The 22,420-nt window shown below is 37.9% G+C and overlaps 2 protein-coding genes across 2 annotated transcripts in view; both read left to right on the forward strand.

Annotated features, from left to right (window-relative positions):
* The first annotated feature begins 502 nt into the window (after window positions 1-502).
* Window positions 503-7,122, forward strand: ppp1r15b (protein phosphatase 1, regulatory subunit 15B). Its single transcript, XM_082156132.1, has 2 exons — window positions 503-3,123; window positions 5,703-7,122. Exons 1-2 carry the CDS (start codon window positions 1,393-1,395, stop codon window positions 5,892-5,894), a joined length of 1,923 nt encoding a protein of 640 aa, XP_082012258.1. The 5' UTR covers window positions 503-1,392; the 3' UTR covers window positions 5,895-7,122.
* Window positions 7,123-12,657: 5,535 nt separating this feature from the next.
* plekha6 (pleckstrin homology domain containing, family A member 6) overlaps window positions 12,658-22,420 on the forward strand; it is a 99,388-nt gene continuing 89,625 nt past the window's right edge. The window contains exon 1 of the mRNA XM_082156109.1: window positions 12,658-12,835. The gene's annotated coding sequence lies outside the window, so the exon portion shown is untranslated. The remainder of the gene's footprint in view (window positions 12,836-22,420) is intronic.

Genomic DNA, 22,420 nt, shown 5'->3' on the forward strand with positions numbered 1-22,420 from the left:
TTTTTGGTTCCCTCTTACGCTCCTGGATTGCTGTTACAAGAGAGCAGGGAATGGGGGGGGGGGGGACATGCGATATTGCTTTAATAAAGACTGGCTTATGTGTCCAAGACTGTCCACATATTAAGTGTCACAAAAGAAAACGAAAAAAAATATGCGTTTTCATTTAGCATCAGCAGTCATTTCCTCATGATGCATTAGTTCTGTGGTTGAGGGATTCTGCACAGGCAAGTACACCAAGGCACAAATAGATCTGTCAAATTCATGCAGATCAGTCGAACTACTAGAAGCACTGACATTAAAGTTGCTGACATGGTAGGTTGCATTAAAGATTTAGAATATCCTGAGGGATTCATGTAGCCTATGTGTTACCATGCATTGCGGGGGCGGGGCATGCACTGAACATCTTATATAACACATGCATCAATGTACCACGTGAGATCAGAATTTTACGACAGTCCCTAAGCGCGCGGTAATGGTACTGAAAATTAGAGACACTCCCTTACAGCTTTTCTGATGAAATCTCTCCGCTTTAGCTCAGCGGCTAGGGAACAAAACGGCGACGTCAACGAGTCTGAATACCAAGTATTTCTATTTAAAACGAATTAAAAGTGAAACCACTTGTTTTGTAACTTGTAAGGACACCGCTTTGACTCGATTTTGATGTTACTGCCGTTTTTCTCCTACAACTTACAGTATTTTCTTTCGAAAAACGCGGCAGCCGGGCTCGATTGAGGTGACAGAAGACTGACAGTTGAAGAACCGACGCTCGCTTGCTTCCACTCAAACGTCAAAATGGCTTTTGTTTCAAGCTTTCCTTTGGAGTATACCAGCCTATCTTACTCTTACACCACCTCAAACTGCCTTTCCTTTTCTTCTGCTGCTTCTACAGTCCCTTCAAACCGAAATAATTGGTGTTATTTTCCTCAGGACGGCACAGTTGGCGCTAACACTGCGGTCAATATGGACGCCGAAGCTATTCGCGTGAGCCGGCGTGGACTCAACACAGTCTAAACGACATGGACTCTTTCATTTACCCTGGAGAATATTTATCTGTACTCATGGATGGTGTTAAGGGCTGAAAGAAATGAGAAAACGGAGTGTTTTAGTTTTTCGTAGCTAACATTTAGCCATACATTAAAGCTTGGTACTAGCTGCGTTAGCCAGCTAACTTAAGCCTTATAAGGCCATATTTATGTTGTATTAGAAACTGTTCTGTATATTATCATCATTCAGAGACATTTAAACGACATTCGAAGCCGGAGCACTTTTATGCAAATGAAGTCTAAACAGTGTGTTTAACGAGCCACTTCTTAAGGAAGTAACTTAATTTGTTAGTTTGTTCTATTTTTGTTAAGTTTATGTAGTTCAGCGCATTTCATATTTTTCAGAAGTATGAGCACACATGACCACTTTCCTCAAGGGGACACGCGGCCCGCGCGTGGCGATGACGAGCGCACTGACAGCTCGTGGATAAGCGTGTTCTCGCTGGTCTCCAGGCCTGCGTGGTCTCTCCTACAGAGATATTTCCCGGGAAGAACCCAGTCAAATCTAGATATTGGAAACTCTCTGACCCCCTTGGGAGTTGAATATCTCCACTGCCAGCATGAAAACGCGGCGCATGCGTCCTCCAGAGATCGGGGGACTCTAGTCTGGTTCACGCACGATTCGTTGAGCGAACTGGGAATTCAGAACACCTCCCAGAAAGATTTCAATCTTCAAAAGCAGGCATCGGTCGGATACCTCGGAACGGCGAGGAACTTGCTCAGCCAGGTGTTAATGAACACTCCGGAAAAAAGACGCGCAAAACCAGAAAGCGGATGCGATTTGTGCCCGGATACGGCATCCGTGCGATCCACTAACAGCTGGTGGTGGGGTGGATTTGGGGAGGCTGACGACAAACCTCAAAACTTGCTGCTAAATGTAGCACAAAGCAGAAAAGAGACTGACACGAGCTGGCAGCATTGTGGAGAACATCACAGTGTCGGCTATTGTCAGAGCCGCTCGTCGGCGACCGTTGCCATGACGAACGAACTGTGTTTATGTAGCAATGATGGGCCATCAATGCACAACGAAAGCACTGGTCCCTTGTGCTCCAAAGAGCTGACCCACAATGCAAGCCTGCACATGCCCAAACCAGAATCCCTCCTCAACTCATATCAGCTTCCACTAGATGTTAAGCAGCAACTACTAGTTTGTAGTAGAGCCTATAATGAGGTGGCAGTTCTGACCCCTGACCAAGATAATGGCTACTCCAGCTTGGAGGAAGAACACTCAAATAGTAAACTTCACATGAAGCTGCTTTCCAAGGAACAGGAGGTGTCGGAAACAGCCGAAGACAACCCATCTCAGAGTAACACTACAGAGAGTGAGTGTCATAGTGAACCTGTCATTTGTGAGGAAGAAATTAAGGAAAGTGAAAAAGAGGACTCTGGTGCTGAAAACGGGCCGTTTTTGGCCACGCCTCAATGTCAAAACAAGGACATTGCTTACATCATGGGCAGCCCTTGCAGTGGCGAATCTGAATCGGAGGATGATGGCGATTGGGACAGTGATGACGATGATGGCTTTGACAGTGAAGGCTCATCCCACTTCTCAGAGTCTGAGGACCTGGATGACAGCGACGATGAATCTGAGGAAGACTCTGATGGAGAGGACGCCGACTCCGAGAACGAGAGGCTGTGGAGTTCTCTGTGCCAAAACGGAGATCCTTATAACCCGAGGAACTTCAGAGCTCCTTTAAGGACAGCCTCCAAGCCAAGCCCTGCGACCACAGACTCCTCGGTCTCCGAGTCTCCACCAGCGCGTATGTCCTCCCAGCATTCTCCGCCTGCGTCGTCGCCCTCGCTCTCTGAGAACGAGTCGAGTGAAGACACCTGTGAGATGGATGAGGAAGAGAATCAGAGACTGTGGAACTCTTTTAGCTGTTCAGCAGACCCCTACAGCCTCTTTAACTTCCAGGCCTCCATGCAGACTCAGAAAACCCTCAAAGGCTGCTGCAAGGAGAAAGCACCTGGAACGCCACGCTACAAGAGAGAGGAGGCTGAGGAGAGGCTGGACAGCGGATTCTCAGAGATTTCCCCTTTGCCATGCTCGAGCAGTGCCACAGTTGTTCAGCTGAGGAAGGTTTGTATAACATTTACCCCTTATTGCATTACCACATTCCAGTCTGAAAGTACTTATGTAATTATCTTTCTGTACATTTTGTTTGCTTACAAAGTGTGAGGTGGTGTGGTTGGCTTAAGAACACTTAATGTGTCTGGAATTGAAGAATGAATCAGATGGAGACAGTAACTACTTTGACTCATGCGGTTGTTTTGTTTTTTGTTTAATTTTGTTTATAGTCATAGACTGTACATACACTTTAAGTTCACCAAAAGGTTTAAAATCATTACACATGCTTCATCAAATCCTGGTAAGTTAATATTTGCTGATTGAGGAAGCAGTTTCCTTAGGAAAGTTAATTTTAAACAGCCAATTTTTAAAATATGTAACATAGTTGTTTTAGATAAGATAAGACTTTATTGACCCCCTGGAGGAAATTGAGGTGCTTGCAGCAGTGGTACAAGGGACTTAAACACTGGTAGGTCAAATAAAGTGGTAGCCTAACACTTTATAATAAGGTTAATTAGTTAACATTGCTTAATGCATTAGGTATCAGGGATTTTTTAAATAACATTTATTAATCTAAGTTAATATTGATGTCTATGTTTTGGAAATAAGTCTTACCATTGCTGTGTTTATTTGATCAAAAATACAGTAAAACAATAAAGTTGTGATATTATTACAATAAAAATAACTGTTCTATTTTAATATATTTAGAAAGGTAATTCCTGTGATTGCAAAGCTGAATTTTCAGCATCATTGCAGTCTTTAGTGTCACATGATCCATTAGAAATCATTCTATTATGCTGATTTGCTGCTCAAGAATTTATTATTATTATCAGTTGAAAATAGTTATGCTGCTTAATATTTTTGTGGAAACAGTTTTAACAGTGTAAACAGCGTAGTTATTTTAAATTGTAATAATATTTCACAATATTACTGTTTTTATTGTATTTTTGAATCAATAAATAAAACAGTTAAGTGCACATAAGAGACTGCCTTCAAAAACATTTTACCGACCCCAAAATTTTGAACGGAAGTATGTTAATATTTTTATTTGGCAAGGACACAATGAATCAAAAGTTACAGTGAAGACTTTTACGTTGTTAGAAAATATTTATTGCTGTTCTTTTGAACTTAATATTCATTAAGTGATCCTAAAAAACGTCAGCCGTCAACATTGATGATAATAATAACAAATGTTTCATGAACAGTAAATCTGCATATTTAAATTATTTGAATGATCATGTTACACTGAAGAATGGTGTAATGGCTGCTAAAAATTTAGGTTTGCCATCACATGAATAAATACCAAAATTAAATATATTAAAATAGAAAACCGTTATTTTAAATTGTAATAATATTTAACAATATTACTCTTTGTACAAATAAATGCAGCTTAAGGTTATGATACACGGGGCAACTTGTTTGAGCAATGTTTCCGAGCGATGTTGCTTGGGCACTTTCCCACTGAGAATGAGCAACACATTTCGATCTGGATGCTTTAGATCGGTCGTGGACCCTGTCTCTCTCCTGGTTGCCCGCTGATGGCAACATTGCTCAAAAAGTTGCCCCGTGTATCATCACCTTTAGTGAGCACAGGCCATTTATTTAAAAAATATCTTTCAGACCCCAAGATTTTTAATTGTAATTACACAATTGATTTTGAACATTTCTAGGAAAAATTGTCAACAAGAATTAACCATGAACAATAATTTATATATTAACATAAACCTGGAATAAGAAATTGCCCATTGTTATTTCTTGACACCTGATGCATTAACCAATATTTATAAATTGAACCTTATTATAGTTTTGCCAAGATAGTTTTAAAATAAGATATATATTAAGATAATACAGGATGAATTGTGCCTTTCATATATTCGGAATAATGGTTTATGTCCTCATCAGACCAACAATAGAGTATTTAGGTAAATGCGTGATCATATTTTATTGTATACAATGAATGGTTCTAGCAACACTTAATCTTCTTTCACGCTATTATTCTGCCTTATTTCCTTTCTTTGTCAATATGGCAACATAGGCTAGCTTGAGAAAATGATGTAAAGCCATGCAAGATCATTTTTAAAAAAAAATTCCCCCTCCTCTGCCTGTGATGATCTGATGCAATGGTTCCATTTTGCTGTCTCCAGGGAGACTGAGTTTGTGCGCTGCCCATTACTCATTATCACTTTATAGCGTGCAGCATTTCATGACTCTGTCATCACGCTAGTCAGAGTCATTAGCTTTAGTCTGAGGGTGATGGCACTCCCAACCACTCACATGTGTTGGGAACAATCACATACTCACTCACATTATATCTCAATTCTCAACAGTTTAAGCACAATCTTGTGTTACTTGGCAACAGTGAAGTGATGAGTCTGAAAAGGGAGCAGAAATAAGCATTGGGTCTAAATTGCAAATTTTTCCTTTAGTTTATTAGTTACTGACGCTCATTTGCTTTCAAGAATGTAGAGAATGCTCATGGGATGCCAGGTTTTAATGACACAGAAATGCTCTCCTTATATAATATGTAACAACTAGTTAAACAATAGATGACATTTTATTATACTCAGTTTTTTTGTTTATTCCTTTCACAGGTGACATTTATGGAAGAGGTCGAGGAGTTCTATGCCAGCAGCGATGAGGATCGCCATGGGCCCTGGGAGGAAATCGCCCGGGACCGCTGTCGTTTTCAACGCCGTGTACAGGAAGTTGAAGAGACTATCAGCTACTGCCTTTCTCCTACTTTCCGCCTGGACATTTTTCAAAGACTCTACAGTACTAGCTAATCAAAAGCTTTGTTTGTTGTTTGGCAGTAAGTGTAAACAATGAATAAGAAATAATATATATATCTATATATATCAATAGTTTAATTCAGGGTATCAGGAGGCCCTTAAATGTTCCAAGGGCTCACAAGTCACAAATCCAAGGAACTCCATGGTTCCTGCCAGGGAAAATCAACTCGAGTCGTGCTGAAATGATTTGCGCTGAGTGTCGTGTGGATTTTCGGAAATATTCAGTTTGTTTTGGTTTTTCTTTCATGCATACAAGTCACACTGTCCTTTCTAGCCCTTATTACAATACTTTAATTTTAAGGAGAAAAACAAAGCGGAACTACACATCTGTTTAATGGCAGGATTCCCACTAAGTGCTGAACACTAAAAGTTTCAAAATTACAATTTTATCTACTTCAGAGTTTTTTCTCATGCCTATTGGAAAATTGATTTAATGATTTACTTGACCTGGTTTAGTGATGCACGAACAATACACACAAGTGCACTAACTTCACCTCATAAGGTGACACTAAATTTATGTTCATCTTTCTCTTAGGACTGTATTAGTGCAAAAGTATTCTGGAGGGAAAGTGGTTAGCTTTCCAATCCCTGTTGTTTTCGTCTTGCAGGCCTTCTTACAAACTCAAAGCCAAAGATAACGTTCTTCTGCTCTGCAAAGGATCATGAAGCCAGGCCTCAGTGTTTGATGCTACAGGGGCGCACCGGGTGAACAATCCCCCTGAGTAATCGCACTCATTACCCACATTAAACCTAGTGGTATTTTGCCGGAGCCGAGCAATGCTTTTATCAGTGTCTGTTCCTGTGTTTGAGTGAAGATATATGGACGTGGGCCTTAGTGCAATGTATTTGCATGATCCTAAATGGAAAGATGTTATTTTCCCCATCACTATTTATTGGACACAACCATTTGACTTAATCTGTGGAAATCACTGTCGTGTAATGGGGTTTTTCTCTGTGCTTTGAACTGTGGCAGCTGTGACTATAATAGTAAAATGTTGACTATAAAGGTGAAATGCAGGGACAAAATGCATGGTTTTGATCTGATCTATAATATGCTTGATGTTGAAGCATAAAGGTAATTTGTTAATCAGTATAATTAACATAAAAGCATTTTATTTTTGTAATACATTTTAGCATTTCAGCATATGTTATGGGCTTTGTGACGAAAGACTAGTCATAATTTAATTAACAATCAATAAAAAGTACTGCAGAAAAAAAATGACTTTTGTGTACTCGTTTTATGCTGTATTTCTTTTTTCTTCTTTTTTTGCACTATACTGCATCAAATCACAAAAACTTTGGTATACCTTGGCACGACCTGTCTATTTTCAAAGAGGTAACATACATTTTGAAGAAAAAGTTATAAAATTAAAACATCAAATGCAGAGGTGGACAAAGCACACAATTTCCTTACTTGAATGGAAGTACAGATACTAGTCAAATATTACTCCGTTACAAGTAAAGGTTGTAAAGTACTTTTTAAAAGTACTTAAGTATCAAAAGTAAATGTCAATGCATTGCTTTATTATTGTTGCATTGTTGTATGTAATACGTACCTTATGCCTCTGAACCTATGCCTGCCTACGTACCCTCACATCAAAATCAAATTTATTTCTAGAACACAGTTCCAGTAGTGGGATTGAATGTGAGATGGAATACTCAATAATGTCCACAATGGTCAAATTCGGACACCCAAATGGCTGTTCCCTCAAATAGTGTCCTATTTAAAGTTTTTGGGCTGTTAGTAGGCCTATGAATATGATACCCTTACTGTTATCTAAAAAGCTAGTGTGCTCCAAAACAATGCCAAAATTTGCATATGGAAGACCAAACCCAATGTTAAAAATGGAAATCAGGTTGACGTCAGAATCCAACGTCAGATTGACGTTAATCATCATCGTAGCACAGACGTTGTATTGTGGTTGAAAATGTTCTGATGTCAACCCGACTTTCATTTCCAACCAAAATCCAACGTCTGTCCGACGTTGGATGTTAACTTCAATCTGACATAGGGTTCTGACGTCAACCCGACTTTCATTTCCAACCAAAATGCAACCCCATGCAACCAAAATAATCATCCCCTGACTGACGTTACTACTTTCTACTCAAGGACCTTGATAAAAATGTAGTGGAGTAAAAAGTACGATATTTGTCTTTCAAATGTAGTGAAGTTAAAGTAAAAAGTTTCCAGAAAAAAATAATAGGCTACTCAAGTAAAGTACAGTTAGGCCTACTCAAAAAGTGTACTTAATTAGGCTACATACTGTACTTTGTTACTGTCCACCTCTGATCAAATGCGTGTTGGTTTAGACTAATAGAAAATGGAACTTTCTTGCTGTCTACTGTATATGAAAGCTGCTATTACAGTATGAAAAAGCATCCTGCTATTACTGTTGCAGTATAGGCCTACTGTAAGTAAAGCTTACTTTGTACAACACTAAATCCTACAATGCAAAGTGCTTGACCTTCCATTTCCTGTTATGCATGAACTGATTTATATTTGACTTGTTATATAAGCCATTATGTATGCCTCATTATTTGATTGTCACACGTTGAGACGTTTTTCTACAAAACTGGATTTAAAATTACCACTTTTATTTCTGTGCATCCATGTGACAAAGTAGGCTAGCACACTACTGTTTAAAACTGTGAATAATGCCTAATGTTTCACATTCTACGTTCACGTAGGCGACTAAAGTAGTTGGCAGGATAGTGCAGTGGTCATAAGTGCTGTGGTTTGCTAGTATTCCAATCTCGACATCATCATTCAGAGTCCTGATCATGTTGTGGATTGTACTCGACGGAATAATATCCTGAAGACGCCATAATTTCATCCACATGACAACTGATTCTAGTTCTTTGGATAATGGGATGTGCAGTCTGTCAGGAATGTCTCAAGATAAGTTATTCATAAACCCTTCTCGATTTTAGGCTCTTTCTTGTTCCGTTATATAAATATGTATGGCGTATTTACTTTTTTGTTGTTGTTATTATTTGGTATTTCAATGAGCAGATATGATAGTCCTATTTTACAATGAGGAAAACGTAGAATAGTTTAGCCTATAGCATTTAGTTTCGAGTCTTTATTAGCTCTATGTTGGTGTATTGACACGACAATGAGAAGTGTGCGAGCTCTAAAGAGTTATATAAAGTGTTTACAAGGAGAGTTTGTAGTAGAACTGCGGATTATTTGAAAGTACTAACAGGAATGTGGGAACGGCTTGCAGAAATGGTAGGCCTATGAGCAATCGTTGACTCTGGTTCATTAGTCATGGTAGGCTATTTACTTTATCCAGTTTAAAAATACTTTAAGTGACCAGCCAATAGGCCTATACCAGGGATGGAAATTAACTTTTTTGTCCACCGGCCACTGTGGCTGGTGGATTTCAAAATCTACCAGCCACTCAATGTTTTTACCAGCCACTTTCTTGTTTTTAACCGACAATGTGTAACTGCATGTGAAAATTAATACTACAAGATCTACAATACTTAAGCAGTTTATTTAATCTCAAGTCTCAATGAAATACTGACATTTTCTCTTTCTCTCTTATATATATATTTCTCTTTTTTACCTGGATGTGGCATTTGAATGATTCGTGGTCTTTTATGGCTTCCAGTTTTAGGTTTTTAGTCCCAACAATGAAACTAGGGCTGGGCGATATGGACCAAAAGTCATATCCCGATTATTTAGGCTGAATATCGATATACGATATATATCCCGATATTTTTTCTGCAAAGTGAGAGCAAATGTTCAGTCAAAGTCAAAGCCAAATATGACATGTCACAAGTAGTTTTATTGAAACCGGCTATTTCCACACACACAAGTACTGTCCCCCTTTACTTAACATAAATTGTAAGAATATGACTAATAGTAAAGACTAGTACTAATAAATAAACATTAGGCCTATGCTAAAGCTATTAAATAGCAGTTCCAAACTAGTTTTTGTTAATACAATGTTGGTATGAGCCACTAGAGTCATTTAAAAATATAAAAAATAACACAAAGAAAAATAAAGTGGCATTTTGGGGTTAATATGGAAACGACAGTTACCATGGTGAATACACAATATTAACAATAACTGTTAATGAACCATGGAAACTGCTCCTGATGAATAGTATGAAAATCATCCCTGCATTACTTTTATTTTGTGTAATTTACAACGTAACGGCGTTGCATGCTCGTAGTTTATTTTGCACTTTATATACAGTGAGGCGATACACAGCGCGCGCCGCCACATTTGCGCGTGCATTTGAAGAGTGTTCGCTATGAGAACAGGATAACGGCTGACGTGACAGGACAAGAAACACCGTTTTTCTGAGGTGAAAGACTTTATTTCGGCGTACACTTATGTCCTCTAAAAGTGTCCGCCGTCTGTGTGAAACAGTATATTTTTATTTACCCGCCACGGTGGCCGGTAGGTGAAGCGAATTTACCCGCCACAACACAAAATCACCCGCATTTGGCTGGTGGCGGGTGCTAATTTCCATCCCTGGCCTATACGTCTAAGGATAAACCAAACTAAAATGCATTTTTCCCATTGCATAATAAAACATTGAACGTGACAAATACACCAAACGTTTGATAGCAGCATCTGTTCTATTCTATTTTTTGTTTTTTTTATATATACCAAACAGGTTCTTTGTTCAAACAGGAGTCTCTTTTCATCTATTTTAATTTAGAATAGGGATAAGTCAATATTTACATTTTGTACATTTGCTTATATTTTTCCGGGCTATTAATTTTTCTTTGACTGTTTTAGTGACTGAATGTTTAGAGAGAAGACTTGCTCGACAGGACAGTGTGCAGAAATATATGTGAGAGAAAAAAAAGAAGAAAAAAATTAAGGTCGCTTTTGATTATTTCTTTACCAGTCAGTAGAGGGCGCTGTGTATAAATATGTAATTAGAGGGCACAGTATACCGTTCGTCACTAGAGGGCGCTGTGTAGAATTGTCCATAGAGAACACTGTTTACAGTTTATCGCTAGAGGCCGCTGTATACCAATTGTTTTAGGTCTACAAGCAGTAATGAAAGTGTTTTCAAAAAGAACAAGATGTGACCATGTGACAAAGGACCACTTTTATAGTATTTTTGTAGAAGCATTTGCTGCTGTTTTGGATGGTTTATGAAACAATAAAATGTTATCTAAACTATCAATCACCATACTTGAGTTCCAGCTCTGAATTACTACTGGAATAAGACAAGTATGTGCAATAGACTCATTCAGAATTGCAGTTGCTTTAAGTGTTTAGGCTTGTCTGGCCTACAAGAAGCAACATACAATGTAATTGCAGTAATCTTCTGTATGTGTTGATGCGTGTGGACTGATGTGTGTTTATGGAGCTACTCTCTGAGGTGTGTCTGTCGGCTAAAGTCGTGAGTCTGTGGAATGTTAGGAATCAGATTAAATCCAGCTGAAGATTCAGCAGATGAAATTTGAGAACCATCACCTGCCACTGGCACTCAGCTTACTGTGCTAAAGAAACAATATATATATATATAAAGATTTTTTTTTTTCTATTAAAATATATTTGAAAATGTTATGTTGGCAAACTGTGATGGCAAAGCTACATTTTCAGTAGCCATTACTCCAGTCTTCAGTGTCACATGATCCTTGAAGATTTGATGCTCAATAATAATCTTTTGTCAATGTTTATTATTGTCAATTTAATTATTGTTAACAGTTATGCATATACATAAAACAAGTTATTTTCATATACTTGAGTTACATGTACATAATCAGATGTGCAATATATATATATATATATATATATATATATATATATATATATATATATATATATATATATATACATATACACATACACATACACACATACACACGTTTTTGAGTTCATATTAATGGAGATGCTACATTAAATATGTCTGTTTTAAAAAGTAGAAAACCATTCAAAATGCACTAATGAAGGCAAAAAAGGAATCAATGATAAACTCCCTTATATATTACATTTTTAAATGAAAATTCTAATATTGAAAGTAACTACCCATATGCAGATCTCTCTCTCTCTCTCTCTCTTTCTATGTGTGTGTGTGTGTTTGTGTGTGTCTGACTGTGTGTGTATGTGTGGTTCACATATTCATACTGTTATGTGGACACAATGTGTTGGTCCCCTTGAGGAAAGCAGCTGATAAATCATCCTAAATGATGATTATTGAAAATAAAAATAAAAATGCAGAAAGTTTTCTGTGATGGGTAGGTTTGGGGTTAGGGGATAAAATATACAGTTTGTACAGTATAAAAATCATTATGTCTATGGAAAGTCCCCATGAAACATGGAAACTGAATGTGTTTGTGAAGGTGATGTGCTTGTTTCTCAGTTTGTAAGGGGTTAATCCACGGCTCTAAGCCGGAAACACGAGTGCCATTGGTGGGCTTCTTGCCTGGGGGTGGGCTTGTGAGAGATTACAGTTTCATTTTTTTCCCTCTTTTTTTAATTAAACGGAAAATAGAAGCAGCTGTGAAAGCGTCACCCACCGCTCCTCACTGTACCCATCCACATAATGGTCCCCTATCCATCTCTCCTTCACTCTCTTGCCCCTTCCCTCCCTTCATTTTCCGACCAGCGATGATTGACAGCTCAGAGCAGGTCATGTGACACGTAAATACCCAGGGATTTTCAGCGAGCATGCTCCATAGTGCCCCTCCTCCCCTCCTGCCTCCATTTCTCCAGTACGCTTGTCACTCCCTCCTTTATCCATCCTTTCCTGAAAAGGGGATGCTGTTATTGTAGCATCTCGCCGTGACTGCCTGCACCAGCTAGTCTTGTTGCTGTTGTCAGCTGTTGTCAGGAACGACTTTTCTTTGCTTACAACTGATTCATTATTTAGTATTTTTAAAATATGATATTTTATTTTCATTTGTGGACATATTAAGAATATCCAAACACTGTCAAGGAGCTTATAGCAGTTTCCTGGTAAGTGCTGATATTTGTGCATGTGGGATTTTATTCATGAAATGTCTCAGTGTTAGGACTGTTTCGTAACATTTGTTTGCCCTCTGTTTTTTGAGCATGTTCACACACTTATGATTAATTCATATAGGAAGTTTTTAAGTGAATATTTCATAGCCCTGAACGATTGAATGTGGATGGTACATCCTGTCCAAAATGCTGAATGTTTTGATCTGGTTGGTCCGATCCTCGTGGTTTTTGGGGTGTTGTCCGTGATTACAGATGCTTGGGTCTCACCAGATGGGCTTCAAGCCCCCCCCAGAGTGCCGCCACCTGTCTGTCTTTCATTCTCTTTCGTTCTCGTTCGCCTGTTCCTTCAATGCAGGGTTTGTTCCAATCAAGTGCCCGTCCAGCATGCAGAGTGTCCAATCAAATCTAAAACCAAACCTGAGCTATTTGGATGAACCACACTTAGATTGAGAGGATAAACTCAATTGACTTCAACAGGCATCCTGTTTAAATCCTGGTTGTGTAATGGATTTCTCCCACTGGGGTTGTGTGATCTTGATTCGGATAAACGTGACACGTCTTTAAAGGAAAGATTTTCATATGAAGCACTAATCAAATATAAAGTTGTGTTAGTGCTTAACCATTTGAATCCAAGTTTTCTTGGATTAAATGCCATTTAAGTGGAGTTGTGAGCCCTTTCATGAGCGAGCGTGTGTGTATGTTTGTGTGGAAAAGGGATGAATGCGGTGCTTTGCCTCTAAAAAAGACGCATCTGTGCTGGAAGCACACTAGCTCTCTGTCCCTGTGTATCTGTTTGTGTTGCCACTCTCGCTGTTCTGTTTATCTACCGTGTGATTGGTTTGTGCAAAGGAAATGCACTTTTGTCTCTGCTTCTCATTGGTTGGAGAATGTAGGATCTATGCTGATGGCTGGTAATGCTGGTTGTGGTTTGTGTGAAACCTGTCAAAAAAAAAAAAAGGAGGGAAATGTGCGTGTGCATGTGCATCTCTCTCGTCTCAGTCTGTTCTCTCTTGTTTGCATCTGCTTCTCTCTCTGATGCAGTGCTGATACTCTGAGACCCAGAGCGAATACTGAGTAGTGATGGAATGCGGTACTTCTAGAACATGCTGCTGGAGAACCCAATACTGCACAATTTGAGGCATCTTAAAGGGAAAGTTCACAGAAAAATGAAGATTCAGTTATCATGTAGGCTACTCTTATGCTGTTACAAAAATGTTTGGCTTTCTTTATCCTGTGGAATGCAAAAGAAGATATTTTGAAGAATGTGCTGGTGGCTCTTTTTCATATAGCCTAATGAAAGTGAATAAGGACTTGGGCTGTCAAGCTCCAAAACGGCATTATAAAAGCCATATGATAGCTTGCAAACATACCAAAAGTCATATTTCATTAAAAATAATGGCCATCTATAAAAATGGATGGTTTGTTTATGATTTTTCGGTTTATGCGACTAAACATATGACTAAGCAATGACTAAGTAAGTGAAATTGACAGGTTTTAGATTTTTAGATAGAAATGGAAATCTCAAAAAAATTGTAAAATAAGGGAATGTATGTAATAAAAGTTTAAAGGGGTGGTTCAGGATTTTCGACATCGGACCTCATTTTCAAGTGAGCCTGGTTGTTATCCATCAGTGGAGACAGTTTTCAAAAAAATTCATCCAGTCCTTACTTTTGGATAGTTCGCCGGTGCTAGGCTAGCGCGAGTCAACGGTGCACGTTAGCCTGCCATTAAAAACAGTTTTACCCACTCCACAGTACACCAAAAGCAAATAAATTATAACGCCAGACTATCGATGTAAATGTCTGTTGAGACAAACGTGGCCCTAGTCCTATGTAGATACTCTGTAACTTTAGTGATGAGTGTCAGCGGCAGGTAAATACACTTGCGTGATTGTTATGTGGACCGCTCTCTCGGTTTCCTAGGTAACCAAATATAACTCCGCCGCTGCTGTAGACTGCTTATAAATACAGGGAACAAATTATAACTAATGCAGTGTCATGAAAGGGTAGTTTGATTTCTAACATTATTCTCTCAACAGACATTTACATCGATAGTCTGGCGTTATAATTTATTTGCTTTTGGTGTACTGTGGAGTGGGTAAAACTGTTTTTAATGGCAGGCTAACGTGCACCGTTGACTCGCGCTAGCCTAGCACCGGCGAACTATCCAAAAGTAAGGACTGGATGAATTTTTTTGAAAACTGTCTCCACTGATGAATAACAACCAGGCTCACTTGAAAATGAGGTCCGATGTCAAAAATCCTGAACCACCACTTTAAGTGAGAGTTTGACATTTTGTCAACAGAGTTACATACAATTTAGCCTTTTTTTTCTCTCTCCAGTTGTTTGCAGTGTGAGCAACACATATTTAAAAAAGCCAGCAGCATGAAGAGGCGATGTGTTTCCATTATATACGTCCTTTTTTCTTCTTCTTCTGGTCACCGAGAGTTGAAAAATATCCCCTGGTCTACCACAATATTAAAATGAAAAAATAATGCTTGGAGGAACATTTCGTTCACCATAAAATATGACTTTCGTTCTACCAGGCTCTCGAGCACCACCAACTGGCTTATTTTTAGAAGAGCAAAATACAAAACTACAAAATACACTGGCAGATAGTCATGTTTATTGTTTAAAATCAACTAGCACTGTTACTGCAGGTCTGAGTGAGTGCATTCATGTTGATTCAGTGTTTACGGGGGTGGTGTTAGCTTTCAGCACATGCTTTAGCGAATGTAATTAGACATGGAAAAGTGTACAGCACTCAGCGAGATAACCTCCATCATTGTCCTTCAGAGTGGATTACTGTGAGGCAGACAGAGAAAGAGGGGTGTAGGAGGAGAGCCCGGCATTAAAGTGTTAATCTGCTCACTCATTACCCTTTCCTCTCCCAAAAGGCAACCCATTAAATATGCTGTAGGCCCAATAGGTATTTGAACACTTGAGCCACACGTATGAATGAATGTCATTGCATTAGATAAATAAATATCAGTCCTACTCAGTGGTGTTATTGTAAACTAAAACTATTAAAAATCAAAATATAAATTATGATAGTTAGTTAACTAAACCTAAATGAAAATTATTGATATTGCTAAAAATAATTTACTAACAAAAACCGAAACAAAAAGATATATTTAAAAAACGAATAAAAATGACTAAAGCACATAATTACTAAAACTTAAACTAATATTTGAATAAAAACATAAGAAATGTTAATACTGTAAATACTATAGTAGTATATAAATAATAATAAAATAACACTGATCCAAATTGCATTTATTTTAAAGAATTATAATACAAACACTTTTTAAAATAAGGTTTGAAAAAGGAATAGATACAGTATAATATTCAGATAGGTAGTTGCATACTTCAAATTACATTAATATAAATACAAATTTATAATATCATTTATATAAATTAAATCTTAAATAAAATAAAATAAATTAATTTAAGTAGTTTTAAGTGTCCAAATAAGTGTTTTTGGGACAAGCATGACCATTTTCAGAGAATGAAAGATAGTGGGAGGGATAAAGAGACCGGGAAGAGAGGGCGGCATTTGAATAAGTGGAGAAGAAAGGAGGGATGAGGTGAGAGAGTGAAACATGGCAGATGGAGATTGTTTGGAATCAGGTGCATTTTTCCCTGGGGCTCCATGATGTTCTTTCAGTTCACCCAGAACTTGTTTACTCTGAATTCTGACACCAACCCATTTATATGTTTATTCTTGCATATAAATAAGTACTTCTGCATATTTTATAAACGCGGTGGACATCTGAGAATGGTGGCTTATAGACGAGACAGATTGCCTCTGTCTTCGGTCCGTTTAGCACGGGGACCAGGTGGCCTGCCAAAAGATGTGCCAAACCCGCAACAGATCGCGCTCAACTGGATCTTAACCCTTTTAACTCCCGCTGCTGTCTACTCCACACCAATTGGAAATGACTGGCACCATCCAAGGGTGTTAATCCCTATTTGGATCATGCAGTGGTTGTTTCACCTACCTTGGATGGTTTGGCTGATCACCTGACCAACCTTGACCAATCAGGCGGTCGGGTTGAGCATTTAAAGCTTGATTGATTGACCACCAGTGTTAACCCTGAGGTCCACAGATGTATGGTAGTATTGCAATGATAGCCCAAGTTCTCTGATGTTCACCTGCTGTGACAAGATATTCAACCAGAATAATTGAACTATTCAGCTGGAATTAAACTATTCAACTGAATGATTCTGGACAAGCAGATTTGCATGTCAGATCTTATCATCCCATTCAGATCTTCACAGAGCTGAAAACAGATCTAAAACGTCCCTCTATTTCCATATCGTCCACAGTATGGGGTGTCAGTCCTTTTGCAATAGTGTGTGAACAATTTCATTTCCTTATATACAGTTTTTCCTGTGTTATACCTGTAATGCACACTGATTATAAAAGTGATGCAAGTATAAAACTGATGTACACTAACTAACGCTAGTGATGATATAAAAATATATAATATGTCAGATTTTAAATTACATCATATGTAGGGTTTTATTTTTTTATATATATTACACTGTTGTTAGAAGTGTAAGTTAAGTGAAAAAGTTAAGTAAAGATCAATGTAATGCAAAAAGTATTTTATGCTCACTAAAACAGCATTTATTTGATCAAAAATAAAGTATAAACAGTAATAATATTGTGAAATATGATTTCAATTTAAAATAACTGTTTTCTATTTTAATGTACTGTATTTTAAAATGTTATTTATTCCTGTGACGTCGAAGCTGTATTTTCAGCAGTCTTCGGTATCACTTGACCCTTCCGAATTCATTTTAATATTCTGTTGAGAACAGTTGTACATTATACTTTTTTTTTTTGATGAATAGAAATATTCAGCATTTATTTGAATTATATTATATTATATTATATTATATTATATTATATTATATTATATTATATTACATTATATTATATTATATTATATTATATTATATTATATTATATTATATTATATTATATTATATTATATTATATTATATTTAGCTCTCCTTGCAACATCCATACATTCAAAAACTAAAATGTTTTTTTGTTTGTTTTTTTCTGGCCTCTGTCACGTTTAGCTTGCTCCTTAGTATGACACTGTTTTCTGTAGTGAATTGTGAATGAGTAAGCAATTGCAAGCACAGCATGAGCTTTGTAAAAAGCCTTAATTGTAATAAAAACAGATGTGCAATGGAACAGATGACCCTTTTGTTTATCACTTTTGTCATTTATTTGTGACATCACAAAGGCTTTTATAAGCCTCTGCAATGAAACTATGAAGTTCATTGTGTTCTTTTCAACACCCACACAGCATAGACGCATGATTAAAATGATTTTGACAGCAATTTAAGTGACAGCCACATCTATTCCTTGCTGTAGCTCTATAATTCAGCTTTTATTTAAGGAATTTAAACCCATAGGTATTAAATTTACAGCTTTTTTACCAGTGAATGAGTCATATATGAGCAAATAAAATGGTTATGCTTATATAATTAGGCCTAAAGTTACAGTATATATCAACGCTAATGTAATGCTAATCTCTAAAGGATCCCAGGTCCTTTTCTGGCACTCAGTGAGCGATCTATTGGATGTGAGTCCAAGCTCTGCAGACAGTATTATCAGTCACACAGGATATAGACCCATTAGGATTTGAATGGCATTACAAATCCTCTTTCCTCTGTAGATTGGTTGGGCATTGTGGGTCTAAACCAGACTCCGAGACGCTCTCCCTCTTCTCCCTATGTACTAATTAAAAAGCTCTTTTAGTCTTGATTCTTTCCTCGGTGATGACACACCATAGTATTTACCCAAAATGCACTGGCAGTTGTCACAATACCCCTACTTTTCTAATGTGTTTGAACACGTGTAAGAGTGTTTACATAATTAGCTGGAAGTCTCTTATCCATTTGAAGTCTCTTGAGTTATGACGGAAGTATTGCAGCTCGACTTTACTGAGATGTCGCATTTTACTCTGTCAGCTCATGACTGCTTAGTCTCTGAGGCCTGCGGTAACGTTGCTCACACGCTTCTGGAACATCTTATTCTTTCACTGCTGAAGTGCAGTGACCCCAAAACATTAATGCAGACTTAATTGGACAGGCTGGCATTTGCAAGTACAGCGATGTGTTTGAAGGGTCAGTAACTAGAAAATCAGGTCACCTTTGAATAATCTCAACAACCTCTGAAGCCTTTTCTCCCCCTTTAGAAATTTGCTCAAAGTTGAATAGATCAAACAACAGACCTTTTTTAAGAACAACAGGGTATTCGTGAGAAGTTATACAGGGAGAAAACTATAAAACTGTGGGTGTGTAAAATATATAGATTATGCCATCACTATTGGTTACTTTTTAAATGCACAATGGAATACATTTTCCAACATTAATCTATGTACCATCTTGCAAGTTTCATATCTTAAAGGGGTAGGTCACCCAAAAATAAACATTTTGTCATCACTTACTCACACAAAAGAAGATATTTTGAATAAATGTTGATTGACGGTGGCCTTTGACTTACATAGTAACAGTCAACTGTTTGATTACCAACATTCTTTAAAATATCTTCTTTTGTGTTCAACAGAAGAAAGAAACTCATACAGGTTTGGAACAATTTGAGGGTGAGTAAATGATGACACAATTTACATTTTTGGGTAAACTATCCCTCTAACTTCCTCCTAAGCTCCCAAAACAGCTCATTTTGAGATTGCGGATCTGTGATGTCACATGGGCAAATTTCTTTGCGTATGTCTGCCTCCAGAACAAGACATCGGCAAATAGTCATACATAATCGCACCATAGGCCCTGCCTACAGGCATTCAGTCGCTTAACGGCTGACATTTGCCTACAGTGGATGTGAGTGTCGCATCACTTCAAAAGCAAATAGAACCCATTATTTTTCCTGACACTGTCTACACTGGATACAGTATACAGTGCACATTCAGTTTCTGACATACTCCACGCCCTTGAGTCTGTCGACAAAGGACAAATGGAAGAGTGAAAGGACATTTGCTTTGACGGGTCCAGTTTAAACGGCTCCTTTGCCTCTCTGTGCAGACTTCAGAAGGATCCCAGTGTCGGAAATACGTTTATTTTATTGGCGTCCCGGATCGCGTCTGGGGACTATATGTTTGTTCGGAGCATTTTGTTTTACGAGGCATTGTAAAATGTAGAATTAGCAAAGAATCTTTTTTTTTGAAAGATGAAGCAGTCAACTGTATTGGATATGGGTGAACGTCCCTCTGGATCAACTTATTGGATCAATTTATGTCAAATTTAGGGTTTCAACCAGGGTAAGGTGCTTATACATGAGTGTTATTCACCTATTATTTCATTTTGATTTTAGGGATAAGTTATCTGTAGGGTTAGGTTTAGGGGTAGGGATAGGGTTGGGACTACATTTTCAGACAAGAATGTTGTCCCAGGATCAACAAAATATGTTGACGCAGGAACATGTCTTACTTGGCAAAATCACAGTGACCATTAGTGATCTGACAGCAGCTGCATCACAAACTGAAAGTAAATAATTTCATAATGCTTTGTCTCTAAATGACAGTTTTTGTATAATGTTTTCAAAACACTTACTCACATGCAGCAAGTGGGCGTTGATACGGTTTCCTATTCAGTGACGTTAGCCAATCATAACAGTGGCCGTTTACTGACGAGCCTTAAAGGAGCCGTCCCTTAAAAACGGATAATTTCAGACGGAGGGTCAGAATGAGGGTTGAAAATAATCTTTTTATTAATATATATATAAATTATTTTGTTTTGTTTTTGTGCAAAAAACTTTATTAACAATATAAGTGAACCTCAAGGAACATATTAAAATAATAACCCATGTCATGACCCCTTTAAGTGGAAATAAAAGGAAAACTTTTTTTGCAGGGTACAGGCTTGATTGATGTGTTATTTATACACAATAACAGGCTTTGTTAAATGTGTAATAAGAGCCTGATTTTGGTGTTGAGGTTAACCCAAGGCCTGATTTCAGGTTAACCCAAAGACCCACATTTGTAATTAGCGTTGAATAGTAGGAGGAGCGTACTGATCTGCTCTATGTTTTCATGCTTTTCAGATGTAGTGCATCATGTAATTCTCTCCGCTTACTGCATCGTTAATTGGTGGTCTGGTCCACTTCTGGCTCTATCAGTCCTTGCCATATGTTGTAGGAAGCCTGCTTTATGCCTCCACAACCTTCTGTTGCTAATTCTGTTTGTTGGGTAATTTCCAAAAGAGTGTGAGATCAAGAATATCCCAAAACCGAAAGTCCACGCCTGGTCAACCCAAAACCAGTAAGATTGTGTACTTACCCAGTGGACCATTTTAAAACCATGTTATTACTGAGATTTGCTTCATCAACTGTAGTAAGGACTTGGCGAACAAAAACACTTTTGTTCAAAAAATGAGAAACAAAAAATGTTCTCATTTCTTTTTTCAGGTCATGTTTGCGTGACCCGATTTATGGGCAACGTACTATTTCCTGCTTTCATTAAAGTGAGCATAGATAGAGTTTAATATCATTGTTTAATCCTTCCTTGGAACATTTCCTCAGAATTGTTTCTGGCAAAACCTGGACAGAAAGTAGCCTGGAAATCCAGACCTAAATCTGAAAGATTAATGGTCTGGCATCGACTAATGAAAATCGGCCAGCTCGAGGGGCGGCACCAAGCATGCATTTGAAAATCTCACTGCACGCAATTGGATAACACTATGACCAATGACAACAAGCCCCATACGCTTAGCTACCATCGGAGATAACTGGTAGATTAGACTCTTGCCTTATCCGGTCGGCAAAACAGCAAAAAAAACCTTCTTGCAAAGGAACGATTCAATGGCCGTCTTCTGTTCCTCTTTTAGATAAAAAGCCAAGTCTAAAGCCCTATTCGCACGGGATTAGTATTACCCCTGGACCTCTGTAATTAAGAAATTACCCCCTGACGTCTGTGTTTTTGGTGGCTCATTCACACGGGCAAATAAATGTTCGTAATTCCCTCGAGTTTACGGACTTTACAGCGTGCGCCCACCCATTCACACTTCACTAGCTGAACGTGCTGAAACGAGGATCGCGCTGCAGTATTACAATTCAAAAAAAGAACTTATTTAAAACCAATTTATTAGAGAAATATATGATATATATTATAGAATATGATATTATTGTATAAATATATACTATATCTTCTTTTTCTTTTATTCTTTGTCCATATTTACAACAAGCCTGCCTGAAGAAGGTAGGCTATTATAAATACCGAAACGTCGCGATAGGCTTGTTTTTCTATTCATTTTATTTGGTTTATTTCATTTTATATCATTTTTACTCTTTCACACTTTGATTTCTTGAGATACTTACAGGATGGACGTCTTTAGAGGCCGTGTGAGACAAAGAAATGCTCCACGATACAGACTACTAAATTACACTACCACAAAAAGCGTCCAAACTTTCCAAAAGAGCTTCCATGTTGCGCCAAAATACTTAATTTGACGTTTCCATGACAACGGTCCGAGTTGAGCTTCCGGATCACGTCTTTACTGTAGTTTGTTTTCTCTTTTGCAGCACTTCATAGTTTTTATTGGA

The sequence above is a fragment of the Leuciscus leuciscus genome (assembly GCF_965113295.1).
Source record: "Leuciscus leuciscus genome assembly, chromosome: 23".
In the NCBI taxonomy this organism is placed as follows: domain Eukaryota; kingdom Metazoa; phylum Chordata; class Actinopteri; order Cypriniformes; family Leuciscidae; genus Leuciscus; species Leuciscus leuciscus.